The 26632-nt window shown below is 44.7% G+C and overlaps 1 protein-coding gene across 3 annotated transcripts; it reads left to right on the forward strand.

Moving 5' to 3' along the window:
* LOC120062258 (mastermind-like protein 1) lies at positions 1 to 26612 on the forward strand. Of its 3 annotated transcripts, XM_039012090.1 has the most exons (6): positions 1 to 636; positions 1377 to 1681; positions 11738 to 13144; positions 22263 to 22496; positions 22999 to 23137; positions 24300 to 26612. In XM_039012090.1, the coding sequence occupies exons 2-6, from the start codon at positions 1397 to 1399 to the stop codon at positions 25376 to 25378; spliced, it is 3144 nt and encodes a 1047-aa protein (XP_038868018.1). In that variant the 5' UTR covers positions 1 to 636; positions 1377 to 1396; the 3' UTR covers positions 25379 to 26612. The 3 variants fall into 3 exon arrangements, with proteins under 3 accessions (XP_038868018.1, XP_038868016.1, XP_038868017.1); XM_039012088.1 differs by having other exon boundaries at positions 1 to 1681; XM_039012089.1 differs by having other exon boundaries at positions 1 to 1681; positions 22266 to 22496.
* Positions 26613 to 26632: the final 20 nt, after the last annotated feature.

Genomic DNA, 26632 nt, shown 5'->3' on the forward strand with positions numbered 1-26632 from the left:
AGCAAAGCAAAGGTTAGGGAAAAAAAGGAGAGAGAAAAAAACTTGTTCCAAAATGGCGACGAAGATCTGCCTGTCCATTGGAAAACAATAGAAATAGCAAAGAGGCAGTTTGATTGTTTGTTGTCGCAATTAGTTTTTTTGTTTTGCAGTCGACCTAACTGATTCGGAGTCGGGTTGTGTGTGTTCTATATGGACTACTTGTGAGAATTATTTTTGAAAGTAGTCTGGGTATCATGCTTTTGTTATAGTTAGCAGGCTATCAAGCTAGCTACATCCGTATCTTGTTGCAGTTGCTAGCTATCAAGTCACATTACTGCGATCTACGCCGAGGATCAGCTGTTAGCCAGGGAGAACATAAGCAACATTACTTTAGCTAGTTGCAACGTAACTACTTTTGTTATTAGCGAGCTAACGTTCTTGGTGTTTTATATGTTGACGGTAATCGGTAACTTAACGTTTTATCCTGCCTAGTTAGCAGAAGTTATATTATAGATAAATTTAGCTGACTAGTTTAGTAGAAAAGAACTGAGCGTCACTTGCTTTAGCTAAGTTAGCTAACTTTCACCATGAGACAGGAGTGTTTGTTGTAGACAAAGTTAGCTTTAGCCAGCAAGCTAACCAGCTCCGTGAAGTTGGGTAAGTAACGTTAGTCAGCGAGATTTCAATACATTTAGTTTACTAATGTAAACTACTGCAATGTTATGTTTGTTCTCCCTAATACAGTCCAGCGTAGCTAGTTAGAAGCTAACGTACAAGTTAAAGGTTTTTCTTACTCGAACTTTGGATATGTTTGACCAGAGGAATGTTATGGAGACCCATTGATTGAATACTATAGCATTTTAGTAAGCAACTAACGTTACATACTGTAACGTTAGTTAGCTACGTCTAACTAACGTTAGGCACGTTATTCGTTCAACTCATATAATGCGTATTTTCCATCAAATGAATTGAGCTCGCCTTTTTAATATACATTACTTTGTTTGTAGTTTCAACTTTTTTTCATTAAGGGAAAGGCGTGAATGAGTTTTTCGAATTTGGCTAGCTAGCCAATGCTGGGGCCTTTTGCTAGCCAGTTATTGCAATACTTTTTTTCACGATGCGACAGATAAGGTGCACTATATACTTTGCTAGTTAGCTAGGCCGTTTAGTAATATATCTCAATCGTATTTTACGCCTGTTTCCTTCTGGCTAGTGAGACTAAATGCCAACATTAGCAAGCTAAAGGTAGACTCTATGGAAGCACTAACGTTAGTTGATTCTCAAAGGTAGTGGGTATAAACGCCCACACTAAAAAGGAACACATTAAGCATTTTATCCGGACTGTCGAAACCAGAGTTTAAAAACACACTCTTTATTGATGATGGCGGATTTTGTAGTGCCGCGACACAGTGCGGTGATGGAGCGACTCCGCCGTCGAATCGAGCTCTTCAGGAGGCATCACACCAGCTGCGAGAACCGCTACGACAACACCGCTATGGAGCGGCTGGAGATGGAACGGCAGCAGACCTTTGCACTGCACCAACGGTGCCTGCAAACCAAGGCCAAACGGTCGAGTAAGCACCGCCAGCCACAGCCAACCTCAGACCAGTCGGCGCAGAGAGGGTCAGGGACCGGGGGCAGCAACGCAGACCTAGCGGAGGGTGGAACGCCAGAGCAGAGCAGAAACAGCACTTTGATTGCGGTAAGTGACTATTTCTGTAATACAGGGGGTGGATGCAAATGCACGACAAAGCTGATAACAGCTCATTGGCAGTCATTGGATTATCGCATTCCTGCAGTATTTTTTGTGTGTGTGGCGATAGCAAAAAAAATTGTCTTTAAGGAAAGCGCATTGCAATCATGTGCTTTGTGTTCTGCACATTGTGCTGTGATTAGCACGGAAGAGTTGTAGCCAGTAACGGCTGGTTGCAGTCACCTGATCACAATGGGCAAGTTCGTTTTGCATGGCCCGGTGCCCCAGTTGGCTGGATATTTATATTAAGGACCATTGGAGTGGTCTAAAATGTTGCTCCGCCCAGCAGGGGCACCGGGCAATGCAGAATGAATTCGTCCAATGTTGTCATGCTGTGTTTTTACTAGGCGGTCTTTGGCTTGCTCCATCCATTCAGTGAATACCACAAATGTTTTTCTGTGGCCAAACATACATTTCATGCAAGTGGATATGGAAAGAATTTAGGTTTTACAACAAGGCATATACTCTCTGTTTGCTTTGGGATCAGACACAGTCTAGGATTTTTCAGTGTTTGTTTCTGGAAATGGTGCTTTCAGGTCCTCTACAAGCTGGACTGTTGAATAAAACTACATATGAATGTACTCTACAGGTTGTCTCTGTGGTTGGTCCTCTTGTAAGTAGGAATTTGAGACAATATATCCACAGGATAGTATAATTATACCAACTTCGTCAAAGCGCTGGTAGTGCGTTCTGATTTCTCTCACCTGGGGCATGTGCAAGACCATGTAAACATGTGCATGAGCTCATCAAGTATGCATGCTTTACTTGCATGTACATCCTGTGCGCATGATTCAGTTGATAAGAATCCGAATGTGCTACCAGTGCTTTGAGGAAGTTGGTTTAATTATACTTTCCTCTGGATATATTGTATTAAATTCCTACTCACAAAAGAACCAACCACACAGACAACCGGTAGAGTAAGTTCAAATGTCATTTTGTTCAATATTCTGGCTTGTAGAAGACAATTTCCAGAATCAAACACTGACAATCACAGATGTAGATTTAGATATTCAAATTCACTCTGGTCCCCAGGCAAGCTCTGTCAGTGAAGTTGTTCTGTGTCACACAGTGAGGTGTCTTCTTGTATAAGTGGTCCATGTATTGTTGGCACTCATGTTTAATCACATCCATTTTTGTCATGGATAGGGATGTGGCAGTCATGAAATTGCCAGCTGATGATTGTCATGCAAATAACTGACTGGTCTCGCTGTAATTTACCTTTTAATTAACAAAAATATGTTTAGCATCACTGGCTTCCACGCATAGCCTACAAGACACTGATGTGGACCTTTTTGTAACATCTACAATTTAAAGTCTCAATCCATTTAATATAGCCTACACCATCACAGTAAATCCATTTAGGCAGGTCTAAAGAAACATTATGATATTGGGGCGGCCTAGTGGTTAGAGCGTTGGACTTGTAACTGAAAGGTTGCTAGATCAAATCCCCGAGCTGACAAGGTAAACATCTGTCGTTCTGCCCCTGAACAAGGCAGTTAACCCACTGTTCTTAGGCCGTCATTGAAAATAAGAATTTGTTCTTAACTGACTTGCCTAGTTAATTAAAGGTGTAAAAAATATGAAGAAAATGTAGGAAGACACATTTCAGTTGAATACATTCCGTTGGACAACTGACTAGGTATCAGCCTTTCCCTTATCTGGATATGGCTGTGGTCTACACTAGTTTATTAACATTTAGCAGGCAAGATTAGCTTATAATTCACGTGACATGATTTTATAGTAAGAACAATACAATTTAACATAGCTGAATAAAATAGAAAGTATCTTTTTCCCAAACTATTTCCGAGGGAGTGCGCACATGTGGCTATTCTGTGTTGGGCGGTTAACAAAGAAATGGGTCCTCCTATATAAATCATTTACAGTTTATGCAACTTTAGTTGTGATAGAAAGGTTACACGGAACCCAAACCGGCTGCGCGTGTGCGCCATCGTGCATACATTTATTTTGTCCCCCCACACCAAACGCAATCACGACAGGCAGGTTAAAATATCAAAACAAACTCTGAATCAATTCTATTAATTTGGGGACAGGTCGAAAAGCATTAAACATTTATGGCAATTTAGCTAGCTAGCTTGTACTTGCTAGCTAATTTGTCCTATTTAGCAAGCTTGCTGTTGCTAGCTAATTTGTCATGGGATATAAACAGTGAGTTATTATTTTACCTGAAATGCACAAGGTCCTCTACTCTGCCAATTAATCCACACAACGGTCAACAGAATCGTTTATAGTCATCTCTCCTCCCAGGCTTTTTCTTCTCGACTTTATATTGCGATTGGCAACTTTCATAAATTAGGTGCATTACCTGTCACTGACCTTGTTCGTCTTTCAGTCACCCACGTAGGTATAACCAATGAGGAGATGGCACCTGGGTACCTGCTTCTATAAACCAATGAGGAGATGGGAGAGGCAGGACTTGCAGCACGATCTGCGTCACAAATAGAACTGACTTCAATTTTAGCCCTTGGCAACGCAGACGCTCGCGAGCAGTGTGGGTGCAATAATTTAATAATATAGATTTCAAAATTTATTTTGTAACGCACGCGACTGAGCGGTGTAGTCAGCCTGTAACGCTCTGTTTTGATTCCAAATACAGTCTAAGGCATGTGACTAATGAGGATTTGAAAAAGTTGCGTGAAAGTCAATTGCTCTGCTCTGTTTCTTGCGCAGGCTGCACACACTTAAAATCAAATTTTATTGGTCACATACACATGGTAAGCAGATGTTAATGAGAGTGTAGCGAATGCTTGTGCTTCTAGTTCCGACTAAGCAGTAATATCTAACGAGTAATCTAACAAATTCTCAACAACTACCTTATACACACAAATGTAACGGGATGAATAGAATATGTATATATGGATTAGCGATGGTGTGCGGCAAACTGTTTTCACACACGATTGTACAATGTCTGGGCTCATAGCGAATTGTGGACTCTTTTCCCACAGTTCTTTTTTTTATGCCAGCCTGGTAGGCTACTCTGGTTGTAAAGCAAAACAATGTGTTATAATATTAGGAAAGTTTTGGAAAAAATATAGTAGGCCTAGCCTATAGAAAGCTGATGGGATCCTCCTCTTTTCAATAAAGGCCATCAACTGTTTTCGTATGCAATTGCATATGCGGTTGGAAATGTTGTGCGTAGTAACCCTAATTTCATTCCATGCATCAACCAGCTATGAGGAGCTGTCTCTCACTGCGCAACAGGTGATCCTATTCTGCTCCAAGTCTTAATGTCAGGGCTCTCATGAAGTGTTTGATTTGATTTTCAATTGCTTTTGCATTGACATCAGAGTGCTGAGTACCCACCATTAGCGACTGGCCTCTCGCAAGTTTGGTAGGCTACTGACTATCAGTGAGCACGTTTTGAGAAGTTGCCGTAACCGTTGAGTCACATCGAATTTAACTGCGGGCATGATTCGTGACTGTGGTGTGGTAGTATATACGGTCATCGTAACCACCCTTGTCATGATTTCTAAATGAAAGCTGATAGCACAGCCAGAGTGGGATACACACTTCTCATGAGACGGTCACATATTAAAAGATTTGGTTCAACTCAAAAGTAGCACTCAAGTATTCAATGAGTTCTTACCCTTCCAGAACATTCTTGTCTTTTTCTATTACACAATGAACAAAAATATGAACTCAACAATTTCAAGGATTTTACTGAGTTACAGTTCATATAAGAAAATCAGTCAGTTGTAATTAATTAATTAGGCCCTAATCTATGGATTTCATATGACTGGGAATACAAATATGCATCTGTTGGTCACAGATACCTTAATAAAAATGGGCGTGGATCATAAAACCAGTCAGTATCTGTAGTGACCACCATTTGCCTCATGCAGTGTGACATAACTCCTTCGATTAGATTTGATCAGGCTGTTGATTGTGGCCTGTGGAATGTTGTCCCAGTCTCTTCAATGGCTGTGCGAAGTTGCTGGATATTGGCGGGAACTGGAACCCGCTGTTATACACGTCGATCCAGAGCATCCCAAACATGCCCAAATTTTATTTGGCACATGCGCCAAATTCAACAAGAGTAGATCTTACAGTGAAATTCTTACTTACAAGCCCTGAACCAACAATGCAGTTAAGAAAAATACCTAAAAATAAAGTTACAAATAATTAAAGAGCATCAGTAAAATAACAATAGTGAGGCCATATACAGGGAAAATGGGTGACATGTCTGAGTATGTAGGCCATGAAAGAACTTTGACATTTTCAACTTCCAGAAATTGTGTACAGATCCGTGCATTATCATGTTGAAACATGAGGTGATGGCGGCGGATGAATGGCACGACAATTGGCCTCAGGATCTCCTCACGGTATCTCTGTGCATTCAATTTGCCATCGATAAAATGCAGTTGTGTTCGTTGTCCTTAGCTTTGACCTGCCCATACCATAACCCTACCGCCACCATTGGGCACTCTGTTCACAACGTTGACATCAGCAAACCAGTTGTGCAAACTCAGGTGATGAAACTATCTGGGTGGCTGGACTCAGACGACCCCGCAGGTGAAGAAGCCAGATGTGGAGGTCCTAGGCTGTGCGAGGTTACACGTGGTCTGCGGTTGTGATGCCGGTTGGACGCATTGCCAAATTCTCTAAAACAACGGAGGTGGCTTATGGTAGAGAAATTATGATTCAATTCTCTGGCAACAGCTCTGGTGGACATTCCTGCATGCCAGTTGCACGCTCCCACTTGAGACATCTGTGGCATTGTTACGAAAAGGCACATTTTAGTGGCATTATTGTCCACAGCACAAGGTGCACATGTGTAATGATCATGCTGTTGAACTTCTTACGGCTGAAATCCCGTTAACGGGATCGATATGACAACAGCCAGTGAAAGTGCAGGGTGCCAAATTCAAACAACAGAAATCTCATAATTAATATTCCTCAAACATACAAGTATTATACACTATTTTAAAGATACACTTGTTGTAAATCCAGCCACAGTGTCCAATTTCAAAAAGGCTTTATGACGGTGAGGTTAGTGCCTGTTCACAGAATAACACAGCCATTATTCTAGCCAAGAGAGGATTCACAAAAAGCAGAAATATAGATCAAATTAATCACTAACCTTTGATCTTCATCAGATGACACTCATAGGACTTCATGTTACACAATACATGTATCTTTTGTTCGATAAAGTTCATATTTATATCCAAAAATCTTAGTTTACATTGGCGTGTTGTGTTCAGTAATGTTTTGCCTCCAAAACATCCGGTGATTTTGTAGAGAGCCACATCAATTTACAGGAATACTCATCATAAATGTTGATGACAATACAAGTGTTATGCATGGAATTAAATATATACTTCTCCTTAATGCAACCGCTGTGTCAGATTTCAAAAAAGCTTTATGGCAAAAGCACACCATGCAATAATCTGAGTACAGCGCTCAGGCACCAAAACAAGCCATACAGATACCCGCCATGTTGTGGAGTCAACAAAAGTCAGAAATAGCATTAGAATTATTCACTTACCTTTGATGATCTTCATCGGAATGCACTCCCATGAATCACAGTTCCACAATAAATGTTTGTTTTGTTCGATAAAGTCCATTTATGTCCAAATACCTCCTTTTCGTTCATGCGTTTAGTACACTAATCCAAATGAACAACGCGCGAGCACTAAATCCAAAGTCAAAAAAGTTTTATTATAGTTTGTAGAAACATGTCAAACGTCAAATCTTTAGGATGTTTTTAACATAAATCTTCAATAATGTTTCAACCGGGCAATTCCTTTGTCTTTAGAAATGAAAACGAACAGAGCTCGCTCTCACGGCCGCGTGCCTGACTTAGCTCATGGCATTCTGCCAGACCCCTTAGTCAAACAGCTCTTATTCTCTCCCCCTTCACAGTAGAAGCCTGAAACAAGGCTCTAAAGACTGTTGACATCTAGTGGAAGCCTTAGGAAGTGCAATATGACCCCATAGACACTGTATATTGGATAGGCACAGACTTGAAAACCTACAAACCTCAGATTTCCTACTTCCTGGTTGGATTTTTCCTCAGGTTTTTGCCTGAAATATGAGTTATGTTATACTCACAAACATCATTCAAACAGTTTTAGAAACTTCAGAATGTTTTCTATCCAAATCTACTAATAATATGCATATATTAGCAACTGGAACTGAGTAGCAGGCAGTTTACTCTGGGCACCTTATTCATCCAAGCTACTCATTACTGCCCCCAGCCATAAGAAGTTAAAGAGCAGAATTCATGGTTCCTTCTATTATCAGAGAATTCTACAGGAGAATGTCAGGCCAGCGGTCTGTCAGCTGAAGCGCCGCTGGGTCATGCAGCGAGACGGTGATCCAAAACACAATCAAATCTACATGAAAATGGCTAAAAAGCAACACCATTAAGTTTTGGAAAGGCCTAGTCAAAGTCCAGACCTAATCCCAATTTGAGATGTTGTGGCGGAATTTGAGATGATCAGTTCATGCTTGAAATTCCACATTGTCGCTGAGTTACAGTAGTTCTGCATGGAATAGTGGGCCAAAATTCCTCTACAGCGACGTACGAGACTGATCAACAACTAAAGGAAGCGTTTGGTTGGAGTCATTGCAGCTAAAAGTGGGACCGTTTTTCACACCGGGGTAGTGGGTGTTGCATAACTTTGTATATGAAAAAATGAAATAAGTATTGTTCACTCAGGTTCCCTTTATCTAATACTAGGTTTTGGTTTAAGATCTGATAACATTCAGTATAAAACAATATGCAAAAGTAGAGAATTAGAAAGGAGCCAAATATTTTCACAGCACTGTACATGTAAGTGGGTGTAATGACCCCACCTGAAGTATTTTGCCTCTGACCTCTTCAGTCTCTGAGAAACAAGTACTGTTTTTAAGCCACAACCCAGGCCTCAGTCACGGCCCAGTAGGAATTGGCCGCTACCCACCATTTGGGCCACAGCTGCAATAGGACAATGACAAGCCTCTGAATGATGACTCAAGGGTATTAAATCCAACTCCACCCACTGCTCTGAGCCTCTGGCGCATCATTGCTCTCAGTGCCCATTCCTGATGCCGCAGTTGAGCGCTTCCACTGGGGTGTGTATCAAGCCACTGGGTGGAACTTGACTCTTTTGCTGATGCACATCATAACCTAGGCATCATGTCAGTTACTAAAACATGTCTAAATTCCCAGTGCTAACTAGCCCGCTCGTGGCACAATGCTAGCAAGCCAACTAGCCTGTCAGTAACCTATCAACAGGGCTCCGCTCCAGCCTGGCCAGTCAGTATAAGGTTAAACGCTTGTACTATAAACGCCCCCCAGCCCTTAGTTAGACCGGCTCGCCGCTCTGTTCCACACCTGCACAATCCAGGGAGGCCCATTGTGGCCATGCCGGTGGCTTCAAAGGCAAAACGGGCACGCTGTCAGTGCTGGCCCTGGTGTTTGTAATTCAGCATGCTCCCCTCCATGGCCCTGGCCCTAGCTCTTTTGTTGTAGGTCCTACTCCGCCTATACACATGTTAATTAGTTTCATGTAGATTCAGGTTGGTGGTGGTGGTAGTAGTAGCAGCAGTGGTGGTTGCTCAGAAGAAGGTGGGGTGGGGAGGGTCAGAGGGGGAGGGGAGCAGGGGGAAGACAGACCAGTTTTTCAGGTTCATAAAGCACTGGAATGAGTCACTAGACTAGCTGCTCTCTGCTCTCTCCCTTTCTCTCCTCCGGAGGTGTGAGGGTGTTAGACGATGCCAGATCAGCGTGCGGCCAATGATTTCAGTGGTATTGTTGCGCTAAAAAATAGATGGGTAACTTTGATGGAGTTGGGCCTCAGTGGCTCGTGCGTGTATACCACATCCATACCCACACATGCAGTCAGAGCCAGCACTAAGTGAAATTTTGTTGTGAGGAACATTTTAGCGGCGCTGCAGTTCTACACCTTTAGCCATGGGGCAGAGAGAAATGTGTGGTTTTACGGCAAATTTCCTTCAATTCTACTCGTTTGCCATAGGATGGAGCGAAATCATTGGGATCCCCCCCAGTCGTTAATTTGATCATGATTACTACAAGTTTAGATAGATGACTACACTCATTTGCCAATCAAAAAAATGTTAGCTGGCATGGGCTGATTTGACTGACAAGAGAAACTGATACACAACCAGATTTTGAAATTGCTCCTAGTGTATTCCAACTCTCAGCATTAAGTTGAGACACTGACTGAGACTGAGTCCCCCCCCCCAAAATGCACTAACTTTTCCCTGTAAATTTACAGCATTATACTGGGACACCACAGTTGCCAACTTAATACTGTAATTTTGCTTTACAGCAGAGATGCTGTAAGGTTTTACAGTACTATTTCCTTACTGTAAAGACATATTACAGTACCTTGCTATAAATTTACAGGGATGCTGTAATGTTTTACATTAAGAAAAATGATACAGTAAAGTTAACGTATTAAGCTGGCAACTCTGGTGCCAGGATGATGCTGTGACTTTACAATAAAATTATACCTGGAATCTGAATGTAAGAAAAAAACAACTTTCGTACAGAAAATACATTTATTAAAAGTGTTAACACCATAAAGAATGACTGGACAGAATTGACAGTAGTAACATATGTAACCAAATAATAGAATAATTTCAACAATGTGGGGCAGCAGGTTGCCTAGTGGTTCGTGCGTTGGGCCAGTAACCGAAAGGTTGCTGGATCGAATCCCCGGGCTGACAAGGTAAAAATCTGTCGTTCTGCCCCTGAACAAAGCAGTTAACCCACTGTTCCCCGGTTGGCCGTCATTGTAAATAAGAATTTGTTCTTAACTGATTTGCCTAGTTAAATAAAGGTTAAATACCAAACTATTAGCTGCATGTATCACTCTCTGAAGCGCCTTGTGGTGTTGCCATACCAGGCTGTGATGGAGCCCAATCTAAGCTCCGGAGCAACTCTGTTTGGATTAAGGGGGTCTCTCTTTCCCTTCGTGACTTATTTTACTGATCAACATTTGCATAGAAGGAACCTTACCATCTCCTTTATAAAAGTGCTGTCTCTTGAAAACCTTTAATCATTAACATAATATTTGCTCGCGTCTCGAATTGACAATCTTAACTGGGAGATATGTAAATTGGGGCGACTAGGTGTCACCAAAAACTTTATTCATTCAATCAGCTTTGAAATCAGAAATAGTTTGCGTTATCACAAACAAGGTACTAGAGTAGTGAATTGATGTTAGCTTCAGCTGTAAGCTAGCAAGGAAAGTTAGCCTACAGAGGTGGAAGCTACCGGTATCTTCTTGCAATCAAATCACATTTTATTGGTCGCATGCACATATTTAGCAGATGTTATTGCGAGTGTAGTGAAATTCTCAACTTGTTGTTTTCCCCCGCATTGTAAAGTGTTCTAGCCTGTGTTGCAAACGACAATTAAGTTTCAATATTTATGCTGTGTTGCATTATTCAAGTGGGTTAACGTCTGTGCAGCATAATTGGTGATGCAGCAAGTGGATCAGGCACGGTGTGCTATAGCTAAGGGGACATCGGCTGCGCTGACGGACTTGATCCTCTCGATCAGTAGATTATTATTTATATATATTTTTTTACCTTTATTTAACTAAGCAAGTCAGTTAACAAATTCTTATTTTCAATGACGGCCTAGGAACAGTGGGTTAACTGCCTTGTTCAGGGGCAAAACGACAGATGTTTACCTTGTCAGCTCGGGGATTCGATCTTGCAACCTTTCGGTTACTAGTCCAACGCTCTAACCACTAGGTTACCTGCCGCCCCATGAGACACAATTTACAGTACCCAAAAAATTTAAGATTATTGTGATCTACTATCAAAAGTACCGTAGTTTTGGTAAACCGTGCAACACAAGTGATGTTAAAGGACCATTAAGCATATCTTCATGTGTTCAACCAGGTATTTATATCTTAGCTTTATCTTCACTTTATTGATTAAACTTGGCCTCTGGCGATGATCTCAGTCAAAAGCAGTGTGGTAGTATTCAGCATGTATGGTACTAATGTTTGTCGTTGTTGGCTGTAGTTGCAGGAGTCGGTGAAGAGGAAGCTGGAGAGCGCTAGCTCCCCTGTTCAAGTCAACGGCTTCAGCGATGGCTACCCCCCGTCCAAGAAGTCCTGCCTGGACAATGACCCATCCAACGGCGGCATCCCCACGCGCTCGCCTCTGGACTCCAAGCACGGCATCGGCGCTGACTCTCTCATACCCAACGGGATCCACCGGCCTGGTGGTGAGCCCGGTGGGGACTCTGCGGGGGAGCAGGAGTTCTTGCTCAAAGAGATGAAGCAGGAGCCCATGGATGACATCTTGCCCTGCATGCTGCCATCAGGGGGCGGAGCCAGCAACAGCCTCTTCCCTGACCTCAACCTCAACGAGCAGGAGTGGATGGAGCTCATGGAGGAGCTCAACCGCTCTGTGGCCTATGAGGACATCCAGGACATCCTCAACGATGGCTTTGAGGATCGCAAGGACTCCCCTGAGCTGGCCGGACCCACCCCAGGGACAGGTGCACAGTCTGGGGGAGCAACGCAGGGAGGGGGAACCTCACAGGGAGGCCTCCTGCTTCCAGACCTGGCCAGCATTAAGACTGAGTTCTCCCCGGCCTCCGCTGCTTTCGAGCAAGACTCTGGCACCGGCTCGCCGCATGTTAGGCCTACGTCATCGGGGCCGCCCATGCAGCGCTCACCGGCAGCGGCTACCACCACTGCCTCCTCCCCGGCCCTGTCCCAACCCCTCAGCCAGCAGCCTCCCCCATCCAGGCAACTCCCTCCCCAGAACCACCACCTCCCCCCGGGGCCCGTTCCCAAAGACCTGTCCCCTGCCCAGCAGCTCCAACAGCTAGCCGCACATCAACAGAGAGCCCAGCAGATGCAATCCCAGCTTCAACAGCAGCAACACGCTCAGAAACCGCAGCAAAACCAAAAACAACAGCAACAACCACAGCAAGCACCCAAATTCCACCCAACTGGATCCCACCCTCCGTCTTGGCCCCCCCAGTCGGCCCCATCTCAAAGCCCCCTAGGGGGCTCCTACGGCCTGGAGAAGCCCACCAGCCCCTCCCTATACCCCCAGGACTTCCCCAACAAGCCCCAGCTGATGATACCCGTACAGCCCAACAAGGGCTCACCCAAAGCTGCAGCCGGTGGGTACCTGCAGCCCGGGGGCCCCCACCCCAACATGCTGGGCCACCCTGCCGCAGGACCAGGGGCCCTGCTCAGCCACCCTGCAGTAGCAGGCCCTGGGGGCCCGGGCTCTACCATGCTCAACTACAGCAACACCAAGCCCTTGTCCCACTACGAGGCGGCGACCCAGGGGCCACCACGGGGCCCCCCTAGTGCCCAGAGCCAGAACAAGGCGGTGATGCTATCGCTTCTCAGGCAGCAGCAGATGAAGCAAGGCCTGCCCTTCAGACCACACCTACCCCACGGCCAGGTAAGACTGCAGCTCATCCTCTACAACTCATCATGGCCATTTTCACAAGAGTTCTCATTTTTTTTAAACATTATTTCTATTTCACTAGCTTTGATACCATGGTGTTGGCTTAAAATGTATGCTATAGCAGAGTCAAAAGCTTAGTGATAAGAGTCAAGGATCCAAATAGAAACATCAATATCAGCACTCTACTGCACACAATCTGTTTTTTCATTTAAAAAAAATATTCCATCCTATTTTTGGGAAGTTTTAGGCTTTCTGATAATGTTCAGGCTTTGTCATGGGGATACAAAAATACCAATCAAATATTTTCTTTATCAGAGGGTATGATCCCAACATCTCGATTTGGCTCCTTTGCCTGTAAATGTTGACCAAAAAGGCCATTATTTTACATCACATCTTTCATTGAGCATGATGTTATCCTGAAATGTATCAGTATACTTCTTTAGAGGTTCCTATAAAAGTACATTTTCAAGTTATCTGCATTTAAAAATGCAAAATAATGAAATGTATTGTACCCTTCATTCACACTATGGGCTCAGATTGCTTTGCTTTGCTTCCTGAAAGAAGGTCCCTCCCCCAATTGATACATCATAACTTCTGCACCTCATTGGATTGTTTAGACACGTCATCACATATTGTCATGTGTAGGAAATAAAACATTAACATTCAAGTGTTTGGCAACAGCTCTGGTGGACATTCTTGCAGTCAACATGCCAATTGCACGCTCCCTGAACTAGAGACGTCTGTGGCATTGTGTTGTGTGACACTGCACATTTTAGTGGCCTTTTGTTGTTGTCACCAGCACAAGGTAAACCTGTGTAATGATCATGCTGTTTAATCAGGATTATCTTGGCAAAGGAGAAATGCTCACTATCAGGGATGTAAACACATTTGTGCACAACCTTTTCTAGAAATAAGCATTTTGCGCAAATGGAAAATGTGTCATATTTTATTTCAGCTCATGAAACATGGCACCAACACTTTTTTTTTTAAATTTTGCATTTTGTATTTTTGTTCAGTGTACATGTCCATGCCTACCCCCTTCAGGTAAAACATTAAATTCAGTATTTACCTTATATTTAGCTAATTAATGATTGGTTATGCAGAATAAGCTTCTAACTTAAAGCCTCTCTTTTTTTTCACATTATGCACACACCTGTGCTCAGCTGGCCTTTCCTTTAAAAAAAAACGCACCTTAGCGCTTGGAGTCCCATGCAGGAAAAGCTAGATTACAAGAGCTTGCTGGACATTTTTTTGTTGTTGCGTTTCTTTTACCAATAGACTGTTGCAGAGGGAAGCAAGCTCTTTTTTGCTGAATGGTAAATACAGCAGTCAATAGAACTCTCAGGTAGTTTGAAAGAAGAGTGAACGGAGGTAGGCAGTTATTTATTCAGACCAATAACCATTCAGCCTTAGTGAAGAGAAGTGGAAGCGCTCTGCGTCTAATTCTAGTCCTATATTATTCACCTGTCATTAGAATGATGAGGACAACACAACTTCATGTAATTGTTGAAGGCGAGGAAGGGATGAAACAACAGAGGGAGGAGAGAAGCTAATAACGGGAAATATTATGAAAGGTGTATATATGCGTCCGCTTACTAATTATACAAATGGGCCCCATTTTCAGAAATAAAATCACATTTGCTAGCCTATACGTGTAACTTTGTAGGCTGCATGTGCTGCACCAGAATCACATGTTGTCTTCTGATTTATCATAGTTTGAACGATGTGCGTAATTCCAGTCTGTAAAATACAGTACAGTAAAACAGTTCACACACAAAAAAGATTTAGCCTACTGGAGCTATTTACATTTATTTACCCAGGAGAACATATAGCTATGTTTTTCTGTTGTGCGTAATGTGCAGTAGCCTATATCATATGTATTGGATAATGGCACAATCATTTGGACTTTTTTGGGGCTTGGGCTCATTAAATATATTTAATATGTGGCTCATCAGGCTCGGGTAGCATCAGATTTGTATGCAGCTCTAATCAAATCTAGACATGTATGTTCTTTTGAATGACACTTCCGGGTTTGGCTGGAAATACCGGGTTACCCAGGAGAAGTGATTTATTCTCTGGTTGGAACAGGGGGATAATATTCAACTCTACTTGAGGGCAACGATGTGCAGTAAAGGGTTAGGCTATATTGGCAATCTGAATAACCGTTAAGCTAGATGTCAACAAGTGTATACGAAGGACTTGGACTTACATGACTTGGTTATGGTCATCACCCAAGCCTAACATTAATTTCCCACTGTGTGACTGGGAGAGTAGGAGCCATCCACATTCCCAACAAGGGAAAGGCTCAACGCATGTTTTATACTGACATCAGCAAATAGCATTACAACTGAGGCATAAAGAACATTCCAAGGCCGTGTTTGTGTTCACACACTCCCCCAGTGCTACAATGCTGGTGTATGACGGAGTCTCATGTCGAAGCAAAAACAATGGTAAACAATAAGGGCTTGTTAAAAATGAGCAATGGAGTTGTCTGGCTTGCCCTTACAGTTTAAAAGAACAGCTCCAAAGAAAGAACTCTTGTTTTCAACATTTTCGCTTACATAAAGAACCACAGACCAATGGATAGCCTAGATTAGCAATAGCGTTACATTTGGTAACTTATGATCAACACATACACATCATTTGATTGTACTGCACATTTCTTGCATTCATTGCATTTCAAATTACTGTTACTGAAGTTGTAGGCCTCCTCGGCTAATTGTTTTTGACAACCTCGTGAATTAAGCATACTGCATGTAGGCCTAGTTGATGGTGATTCTAGGGCCTAGAAGGGTTTTTATGTTAGTCTACGAACACAACCCCACACACTGTCCTCAGTTTTTGTTCTTACAAGTCTGGCACGGGCCCCATGGTTCGGAAGGACTGTGTGTGTGTCTGGGTCAAGCAGCTGGTTGCTAAGGCGCTAGCGTGCAGGCTCCCACGGGGGCTTGGGTTGTGGTGGAGGGGGGGGACCGGGGAGGGGACAGCCATGACAAAGCAGCCTTTCATGCATCCCTCCCTCCTCCCTCACTCATGTCCTCACCAGTGTATTTTAGGAGCAGCCCCCACCTTCCTCTCAGTACTCTCTCTCTATTTAAATATAGCTGCTGCTAACACACTTGTATTTTTGTCCTCTCTTGCGAGAGGGGACTCTGTTCCTCTCTTCCCCTCAACTGTGTCTGTGGTGTGTGGATGGACCACTGCTGGAGCTCGAGGCCTGAGGCTAACCCCTGATATCTCTGACCAACTTTCCAGACGTTTCTATGGATGTGGTTGCCACACTGACTAAGCCCAGGCTAAACACTGGTTGTTCCATGTCATTTCAGCAAGCAATGACGGAAATTGTTTCTGTAGTTAGAAACTCATAAGATATCCTGCAACATTTTGTTGAAATATAATTTGATCTCAGAAAATAGGCTAATTGATTGCGACCATATGATACAAACTAGGAGACAGTTTCTATCTACATGGCATCAGACTGCTGAGCAGTTGAACTGGACTGACCACATGCTCTGATTCTCTGCACCTTAGCGCACATACACGCATGCATGCAGAAAGTTTTCAGACCCCTTCCCTTTTTTCCTAATTTTGTTACGTTACAGCCTTATTCTAAAATGGATAAAATAAAAATACATCCTCAATCTTCACACTACCCCATAATGACAGACTCTAAATTGAGCTCAGGTGCATCCTGTTTACATTGATCATCCTTGAGATGGACTCCAATCAAGTTGTAGAAACACCTGTGGTAAATTCAATTGATTGAACGTGATTTGGAAAGGCACACACCTGTCCATATAAGGCCCCACAGTTGACAGTGCATGTCAGAGCAAAAACCAAGCCATGAGGTCGAAGGAATTGTCCATAGAGCTCCGAGACAGGATTATGTCGAGGCACATATCTGGGAAGGGTACCAAAAAAATGCTGATAGGTCCCCAATAACACAGTGGCCTCCATCATTCTTAAATGAAAGAAGTTTGGAACCACCAAGACTTTTCCTAGAGCTGGCCGCCCGGCCAAACTGAGCATTCGGGTGAGAAGGGCCTTGGTCAGGAAGGTGACCAAGAACCCTGTGGTCACTGACAGAACCTTCCAGAAGGACAACCATCTCTGCAGCACTCCACCGATCAGGCCTTTATGGTAGAGTGGCCAGACGGAAGACACTCCTCAGTAAAAGGCACCTAAAGGACTCTCAGACCATGAGAAACAAGATTCTTTGGTATGATGAAACCAAGCTTGAACTCTTTGGTCTGAATACCAAGCATCAAGTCTGGAGGAAACCTGGCACCATCCCTACGGTAAAGCATGGTGGTGGTGGCAGCAGCATCATGCTGTGGGGATGTTTTTCAGCTGCAGGGACTGGGCGACTAGTCAGGATCAAGGGAAAGATGAACGGAGCAGATATCCTTGATGGAAACCTGCTCCAGAGTGCTCAGGACCTCAGACTGGGGTGAAGGTTCACCTTCCACCATGGAGTGACAATGCAGGAGTGACTTCGGGTTAAGTCTCAATGTCCTTGAGTGACCTAGCCAGAGCTCGGACTTGAACCTGATCGAACATCTCTGGAGAGACCAGAAAATTACAGTGCACCAACGCTCCCCATCCAACCTGACCGAGCTTGAGAGGATCTTCAGAGAAGAATGGGGAAAAACTCCCCAAATACAGGTCTGCATAACTTGTAGCGTCATACCCAAGAAGACTCAAAGCTGTATTCGCTGCCAAAGGTGCTTCAACAAAGTACAGAGTAAAGGGCCTGAATACTTTTTTTCTAAAAACCCATTTTTGCTAAAACAAAATCCATTTCAGAATAAGGCTTGAACCTAACAAAATTTGGAGAAAGTCAAAGGGTCTGAATACTTTCCAAACACACTGTATACACTGTACAAAACATTAGGAATACCTGGTCAGTCTATGGTCCCTTACTGATGTCACCTGTTAAATCCGCTTCAATCAGTGTAGATGAAGGGGAGGAGACAGGTTAAAGAATGATTTTTACGTCTAGAGACAATTGAGACATGGATTGTGTGTGTGCAATTCAGAGGATGAATGAGCAAGACAAAAGATGTAGGTGTTGCGGCGTCACGAAGGCCTGGGGTTCGATCACAGGCTGTGTCATTACCGGCTGTGACCGGGAGTCCCATAGGGCCCGCACAATTGGCCCAGCGTTTTTCCTGGTTAGGGGAGGGTTTGGCCTGGGGGGCTTTACTTGGCTTATCGTGCACTAGCGACTCATTGTGGCGGGTCGGGCCCCTGCAGGCTGACTTCGGTCATCAGTTGAACTGTTTCCTCTGACACATTCGTGCAGCTGGCTGCCAGGTTAAGCGAGCGGCTGTTAACTTCTTATGGATAGGGGGCAGCATTTTCACGTTTGGATGAAAAGCGTGCCCAGAGTAAACTGCCTCCTACTCAGTCCCAGATGCTAATATATGCATATTATTAGTAGTATTGGATAGAAAACACTCTGACGTTTCTAAAACTGGTTGAATGATGTCTGTGAGAATAACACAACTCATATGGCAGGCAAAAACCTGAGAAAAAATCCAACCAGGAAGTGGGAAATCTGAGGTTTGTAGTTTTTCAACTCAGCCCCTATTGAATATACAGTGGGATATGGGTCATCTTGCACTTCCTAAGGCTTCCACTAGATGTCAACAGTCTTTAGAACGTTGTTTCAAGCTTCTACTGTGAAGGGGGGCTGAATAAGAGGGGAATGAGTCAGAGGTCTGCCAGCAGCCACGGGCTCGTGATGCGCGGTCATGAGAAAGTTACCTCTCGTTCCATTGCTTTTCTACAGACAAATTAATTCTCCGGTTGGGACATTATTGAACATTTATGATAAAAACATCCTAAAGATTGATTCTATACATCGTTTGATATGTTTCTATGACCAGTAATATAACTTTTTGGAATTTTCGTCCGACATTTCCGCTGGACTTGCCCGCGCCTCGTGAGTTTCAATTTGTTTAGTAAACGCCCTAACAAAAGGAGGAATTTGGACATAAATTATGGACTTTATGGAACAAATCAAACATTTATTGTGGAACTGGGATTCCTGTGAGTGCATTTTGACGAAGATCATCAAAGGTAAGTGAATATTTATAATGCTATTTCTGACTTCTGTTGACTCCAACATGGTGGATATCTTCTTGGGTTATTGCATGGTTTGCTTTTTCCGTAAAGTTTAAAAAAAATCTGACACAGCGGTTGCATTAAGGAGAAGTATATCTTTAAATCACTTGTATCTTTTATTAATGTTTATTATGAGTATTTCTGTGATTTGATGTGGCTCTGTGCAAATTCACGGGATATTTTGGAGGCAAAGCCAAATGTAAACTGAGGTTTTTGGATATACAGTCGTATGAAAAAGTTTGGGCACCCCTGACAATTTCCATGATTTCCATTTATACATAATTGGGTGTTTGGATCAGCAATTTCATTTTGATCTATCAAATAACTGATGGACACAGTAATATTTCAGTTGTGAAATTAGGTTTATTGGATTAACAGAATGTGCAATATGCATCAAAACAAAATTAGACGGGTGCATAAATTTCGGCATCCCAATAGAAAAATCACATCAATATTTAGTAGAGCCTCCTTTTGCTAAAATAACAGCCTCTAGATGTTTCCCATAGCCTCTAATGAGTGTCTGGATTCTGGATGAGGGTATTTTGGACCATTCCTCCTTACAAAACATCTCCAGTTCAGTTCAGTTTGATGGTTGCCGAGCATGGACAGCCCGCTTCAAATCATCCCACAGATTCTCTATGATATTCAGGTCTGGGGACTGGGATGGCCATTCCAGAACATTGTACTTGTTCCTCTGCATAAATGCCCGGGTAGATTTTGAGCAGTGTTTTGGGTCGTTGTCTTGTTGAAATATCCAGCGCCGGCGTAACTTCAACTTTGTGTCTGATTCTTCAACATTATTCCCAAGAATCTGCTGATATTGAGTGGAATCCATGCGGGGGACCGGAGCCTACATCCCCAGGTGGTGCAGCACCTGTGGGACAAGTTCGGGAGGGTGCAGGTGGACCTGTTTGCCTCCCTGGACAATGTACACTGCCCTCTGTGGTACTGTATGTCGGAGCCACCAAGGCCTCTGGTCTTGGATGCTCTGGCTCAAGATTGGCGAGGCTGGAGCTTTTTGCATTTCCCCCCTATTCCCCTGATCCAGGCTGTGCTGGTCAAGACCAGGATGGCGGAGCATTGTCTGCTGCTGGTGGCCCCATACTTGCCCAGGCGACCTTGGTTTAGCCTTCTCCTGTCCCTGTTGTCTGGGACACCTTGGCAACTGCCCCTGAGACCCGACCTGCTTTCTCAGGCCAGGGGAACTCTGTGGCATCCGAGACAGCACCGCCTCGGTCTGTGGGCTTGGCCGCTGAACGGCACCAATGGTCCATGTTAGGACTTCAGTAGGGCGTAATGTACACCATGCAGATCACAAGGGCACCGGCTACAACTGCAGCATACCAGTTTCACTGGCGGTTGTTCTGCTCTTGGTGCACTGGTATTGAGGTTGTGCCCGAGTCATGCAGGGTGCAGTATGTCCTCCTATACCTGCAGTCTCGCTTGGATGAGGGCTTGGCAGCCTCTACACTGAGGCTGATATATCTGCCTGCCATATGGGGTGGATGGACAGGCCAGTGGTGCCCCATCCCTTGGTATCCAGGTTTATGAAGGGGGTTCGTCGCCTGCGTCCAGCTAGGACATGCTGAATGGCAAGCTGGGATCTGAATGTGGTCTTGGCAGCTTTGGCAAAGCCGCCTTCCGAACCGTTGGAGTCTGCTTCCCTGAAACACCGCTCTATGAAGTTGGCTTTCTTGGTAGCGATTACTTCCATGAAGAGGGTGGGTGAGTTTCCATCCTCTTTCGGTAAGTTCCTAGTGCTACCGGATGGACCCCAGCCCCAACCCTTCATTCCTCCCAGACAGGCATGTGAACATCCCTTTTATCCTGTCTGCTTATGACACCCCGGCAATGGCGGGGGAGTCTGGGCCTCCCTCCGGCATGCTGTGCCCTGTGTGGACACTGGCTGCCTATGTGGAGTGGACACAGTCAGTGAGAACAACAGACCAGCTCTGTGTCTGCTATGGTGAGAGAGTCCTGGGGGCTTGGTTATCAAAGCAGAGGCTCTCTCACTGGATCGTGGACACGATTACGATAGCTTACCACCTGGCTGGCAGACCAGTGCTGGGATCTGTGGTGGCACATTCAACACGAGGTGATGCTGCGTCCTGGGCTCTACTGAGAGGAGTGCCCCTCGCTGATATCTGTGCTGCTGCCAGCTGGGCTTCCTCTTGCACCTTTACTAGTTAAATGTGCCACCTCCCTCTGCTGTTGGTTCAGCGGTCCTGGGCATTGCCTCCCCTTCTGGGGACTGTGCCGGGAACCCCCTTCCACATTGACGGCCCCTGCGTCTCGGTCCCGCGTTGGGACTTTGCCGCTGACTGGCCAGGTCCCTCTAGCACCAACTAAATCTGTTAGGGGTATACCAATATATTGGAGTGATCCAATATAGTGAAACAACAAAGGTTACGTATGTAACCACGGTTATGTGAGCTATATGGATTGCTCCAATCCTCTACAGTGCCAGAGGTGCCGTAGCAACCCAACAATATGAATGCAATCAATTCGATTCATTTCTCAGAGATCAAATTATATTTCAACAAAATAATGGTTTCACGAATGCTAATCCTATCTGTTTCTAACAGAAACTGTTTCAGAACAGTCTGAGATGGTGGGGGTCAAAATCCTCTTGTGCTTTTTGAGTTGGAACAACCCACTAAAAATATGTAACTGTGGTGGTACTAACAGCTGGTCAAGTGAAGCACTTATTTGAGGCCATGAACTTTCAAACTGAAGTTATACAACCACGTTCTTCATAAATACATTGCTTAGCAAGTGTTTTAGGTGACGTTTGAGTGTTGGTTTTAATGCTTTTTCCTCTGCTTTACATCCAATTGTATTTATCCCCAATGCAAAGGACCAATATCCCTCCCACTTGTTTGACTGTACCCAAAGCCTAACCTCAGACTCAACTCACTCACTCCCTGTCCTTCTGGTGGACATTAGGGGAATAACCACAACATTTCCCCCATTTTTACTTCAGCAGGAGCAGAACACGTACCCGACCACAACGCATGGCCCTGGACCCGGCAACGCCATGGCGCCTCAGCCGGGGGGGCCCGTTAACGGCATGGCAAGTAACCATGGCAACGCTGCCTACCTGTCGGGGCAGGCAGCGGTGGCGGCGGCGCTGAAGCAGCAGCAACAGCAGCAGCTGATGGAGCAGCAGAAACAGTTTCTACTGGGCCAGAGGCAGCAGCAGATCATGGCCCAACAGGTAAATGCCTGGGGTCATGGGTCATGTGCTGCAGGTTCTTGGGTGCTTAGTATGAATAATTTGGGTTAAAAACATTTTAACACAGGCTTTGTAGCTTATTCACATAACTGGTTTCAACTTTTCCTATGACTACCAGCATGCTGAGTCAATACAGGATCTGTCTATGCTACCTGTCTGGACTTGCTAGTGCTGCATAGCCCTGAGTAAGCAGTATTCTAAATGGTATATATTTCTAACACACAAGGGGGAGCCATTTGTCTGCATGTATTGTGAATTGTTAGATACTACTGCACTGTTGGAGCTAGGAGCACAAGCATTTTGCTACACCTGCGATAACGTGTATGTGACCAATAAGATTTTTTTGTAGAAGTGGCTTATGACCGTTTCGCAGTAGGTGCTTTTATCTCTGATTCGTCTAAAAGAGAATGTATGAGGAGGAATGTCAGTCGTGTATATGCATGCATGACATGTGCATTCTCTATGTATGGTTTCTGTGTTTCAGGAGAAGCAGCGTCTGCAGCAGGAGCAGCAGCTCCAGAGGCACCTGACCCGGCCCCCTCCCCAGTACCAGGACCAACAGAACCAGCAACCTGGAGCACAGAACAACCCCTTCCAGCAGCCGCAGGTCGCCCAGTTTACAGGTGAATAAGACCCCACGTCACCAGCCGTTTCCCCAAATGTAGCATGGGCCCTCCAGCCCCGTCAGACCTGGGCCCTCCAACTCTGTTGCTGGAGAGTTACCTTCCAGTAGGTTTTCAATCAAACCCCAGTTGTAACAAACCTGATTCAGCTAATCAACCAGCTTAATTATTACAGTCAGGTGCGCTAGATTAGAGTTGGTGTGAAAACCTACTGAACTGTAGCTCTCCAGGAACAGGATTGGAGAGCCCTGCCCCAAACACTCCACTACAGTCTGAAAATGCCATGTAGGGTTCAGATCCAACCCTCTACCCAAATTCTGCCAGAAGTGTGAAGTCATTCCCTACCCTTTATAGCTTTCAAGCCATTGAGGGTTTGGAATGTTCCTGTGACCCAGCCCAATAAACGGGCACAACCCAGTAACTTGCCATAGCCCAAAATAAATCGACCATGACCGATGTAAGATCCGGGACCCCAAGGGGTGCACGTCAAGTTTTGATGATTTGAATCAGCTTTGTAGTGTTAGGGCAAACCCAAAATGTGCACCCCTTGGGGTCCCGAAGACCGAGTTTTGGAAACGCTGGCTTAAAGAGGGTGATTTTTGGAACAGGTATACACCTCAGCCACAGCCAAACTCTCTACCAGTGCTTACACTTCCATTTCAATTGAATAGGAAACCTTTGGAAATGTTTGGTTATGTGGGAGGTTTACTCAAATGATGTGACTCACACAGAACAACTCTTTGTTTGGCAGTAAACAAATAAACCTCACAAGTGCAAATGTTGCTTACCGTGACTCATTTGAATGGCAAACTAGTAATAGGGTCTAACGTGTTCTCTTCGTCTCTAAATACATTTGCCCATTTGTTCCGTTTCTTTTGAGAGAACTGCTGTCTCAATGGTTGCTTTCCTTGCCTCCTTTGATTCTATAATGGCATGAAAATAATGTGGTAGACCTTGTCAATTGCTATCTGCATTCATGAAAGAATGGTGACGCAGACATGGAGCCATTTAAGTATATTGAGAGACAGATTTGGTCTTCTATAATGAGCATATTGATTAAGATTGCATATTACATAAGGATTACACATATTTTTATAATTCAAAGGTTAACTTTTCAGTTTGTTTTATTGTGACTCAAAGCTTCTTTCGCTTCTCCCTGCAGGCTCTTCTCAGCCAATGGTCAACGTTGGCTCGCTGGGGGGCCCCGCCCCCGTAGCTCAGCGAATGTTCCCCCAGACGCAACAAGGCATGATGGGCATGACCATGGGCCAACAGGGAGGTGGTGGCCCCACACCTGGTGCCCTCCCTGCTGCCAGCCAGGCCGACATGAGCCTCTCCTCTTGCGGGGGCGTTATGGACTCTGCCTTACAGCAGCAGGTACTCTACAGTAACATGAACATGCACCCCTCCCAGCAAAGTTCAATGCAGAGGCAGCCCGTAGGCAACATGGGCGCCCCCTACAGACAGAACATGCTAGCCCAGCAGCAGCACCTCAAAAACCAACCCAACGCCGCCCTGCTGAAACAGCAGCAGCAGTTAGCCAGACTACCCGGCTCCATGCCCGGTGGCAACATGCCCAATGTTATGCCCAACACCATGCAGAGTGCCCAGAGCCAAGCCTGGCAGCAGCACCAGGTCATGCAGCAAGCCATAGGTGCCCAGCAAACGCCTTCCAGCAACGGCGGCCTCCCGCCCAATTCCTTTGTCAACTCCAACGCCTTCCACATGCAGCAGCAGACCCGCATGCCCAACAAGATGCCTGTTGGCAACACCCCCTTCGGCGCCAATGCCAACGGCAGGCCCATGGGAGCCATGAACCCTGCCCAGCAACAGATGATGCAGCAGGCCCAGCAAAGGACTGCAGCCAACCCCCAAGTTTCCCTTGAGCAGCCCTTAGGGCAAGTCTTACCCAATCAGCAACAGACTCAGCAACAGCAGGGTTCCCAAGGCCAAGGGGTGTTACCGGACCTGGGGGCCTTCAGTCAGCCGCAGGGGGGGCGTTCGGTCAGCCAGGGGCTTCAGTGCAGCCAGCAGGGCTACCAGATCAACAGAACTGCCAACCAACAACAGCAGCAGCAGCAGCAGTTGCCGTTTGGCTACAACACTGGATCAGGGGCTAGCAGTCTGCCCAGCTTCCCTGGGGAGGGTGACCTGGTGGATTCTCTGCTGAAAGGACAGAGCACGCAGGAGTGGATGGATGATCTGGATGAGATCGTTCACCTTTTCCGGTCAGTAGATTAAGACAGAGGACAGAGAGCCACTTCAGACAATTGGGACTTCAGACGACGCGTTGAGAGAGTGGAAGTTGGTGTATTAGTTCCAAGCCAATTGCCAATGAAGTGCAATGAAATGCAGGAACAGCGAGGGTTAGTAATGGAATTCTGTTACTGTTCTGACACTGCTAGGAGACTGTAATTCTCCGTATTGTGTGTACTGTGTATATACGAGGCGTATATAATGTTAAGAGAATGAATGGATGGTAATGATGGTGCACAGGGCCAAAACCCGTGTGATTCCTATTGGAGTATCCCCCCCCCCAGGACTCGAAGTATAGAGTACTCTACTACTACTGAACCTGTGGCTCAGTACTAAACCACTGAATCAAAGGTGAACCGAACGCTCCACACACACACACACACACACACACACACAGCCTCTTCTGCTTTGTTTGAAGTTGCAGCCTTCAATGCAAATATAGGCTCGGGGTAGCAGAGGTGGCCTAGTAATACATTCCCCCCTATGTAAAAGGTTTGTGGTAATACACAAGAGTTTTTGTTCACGGTCTGCTCATAAATAGACCTGTGGCGGCCATATTCGTTCGGTTAGCCAGTGTCCGTGTGTTGCTAAGTGGGGACCTATATGTTGAACTGTCTGTAGTCTTTGATTTGGAGACAAGACTGTTTCTCTGTTTTAGAGTTGTGCAATTACCCCCAATGTAGGTAGGTTTCAAATGTAAAGTGACAAATTGAGACCTAGTCCCCACGTCTCACACTTTTGAGTGATTCTTGTGTCATGTTTCTAAAATGGTCTCCCTTTAGGTTCCTTACCATGTTTGACCAGGTTACACACTAAAATCACTGTCTTTATTAAACATCCAGTCCACTGTAATTTCAATAACTAAGCTAAAAGAGAAGATAATGTACGGATTTGTCTTTAGTCATGCAGCTTTTATTTTATATAAGTGGAAATCATTGCCTTAAGACACATTGCAGCCATTATTTTTGCCATACCCTTGAATGACAATACAGCCTCTTGAGTTGGGATATTTGATTAAAAAAATTCCATCCTTGTTTGTGTCAGAGGCTACTTGTAAATTTGTATATTTTTTTTGTATGCATTTTCCTATTGTTTTTGCTGAAGATATAGCTTATTTTTATATGTATATTGCAGCTGATTTTTGTAAGTATTTTATACTTTTTAATATGGTTCTCTGTAAAACAAGAGTATTATGTGAATATAGTTCTTTAGAAACTGACTCTGCGTTTTGTCTTTGTA

This window comes from Salvelinus namaycush, chromosome 17 (assembly GCF_016432855.1).
Source record: "Salvelinus namaycush isolate Seneca chromosome 17, SaNama_1.0, whole genome shotgun sequence".
NCBI classification, from domain to species: Eukaryota; Metazoa; Chordata; class Actinopteri; order Salmoniformes; family Salmonidae; genus Salvelinus; species Salvelinus namaycush.

Excerpts from the sequence above, each read along its gene's own strand:
- LOC120062258 (XM_039012088.1), top strand. The coding sequence starts at position 1,358 with ATGATGGCGGATTTTGTAGTGCCGCGACACAGTGCGGTGATGGAGCGA. Across the intron at positions 1,682-11,737 it reads GAAACAGCACTTTGATTGCG|TTGCAGGAGTCGGTGAAGAG; the intron begins GTAAGTGACTAT and ends TGTTGGCTGTAG. Across the intron at positions 13,145-22,262 it reads CACACCTACCCCACGGCCAG|CAGGAGCAGAACACGTACCC; the intron begins GTAAGACTGCAG and ends TTTTTACTTCAG.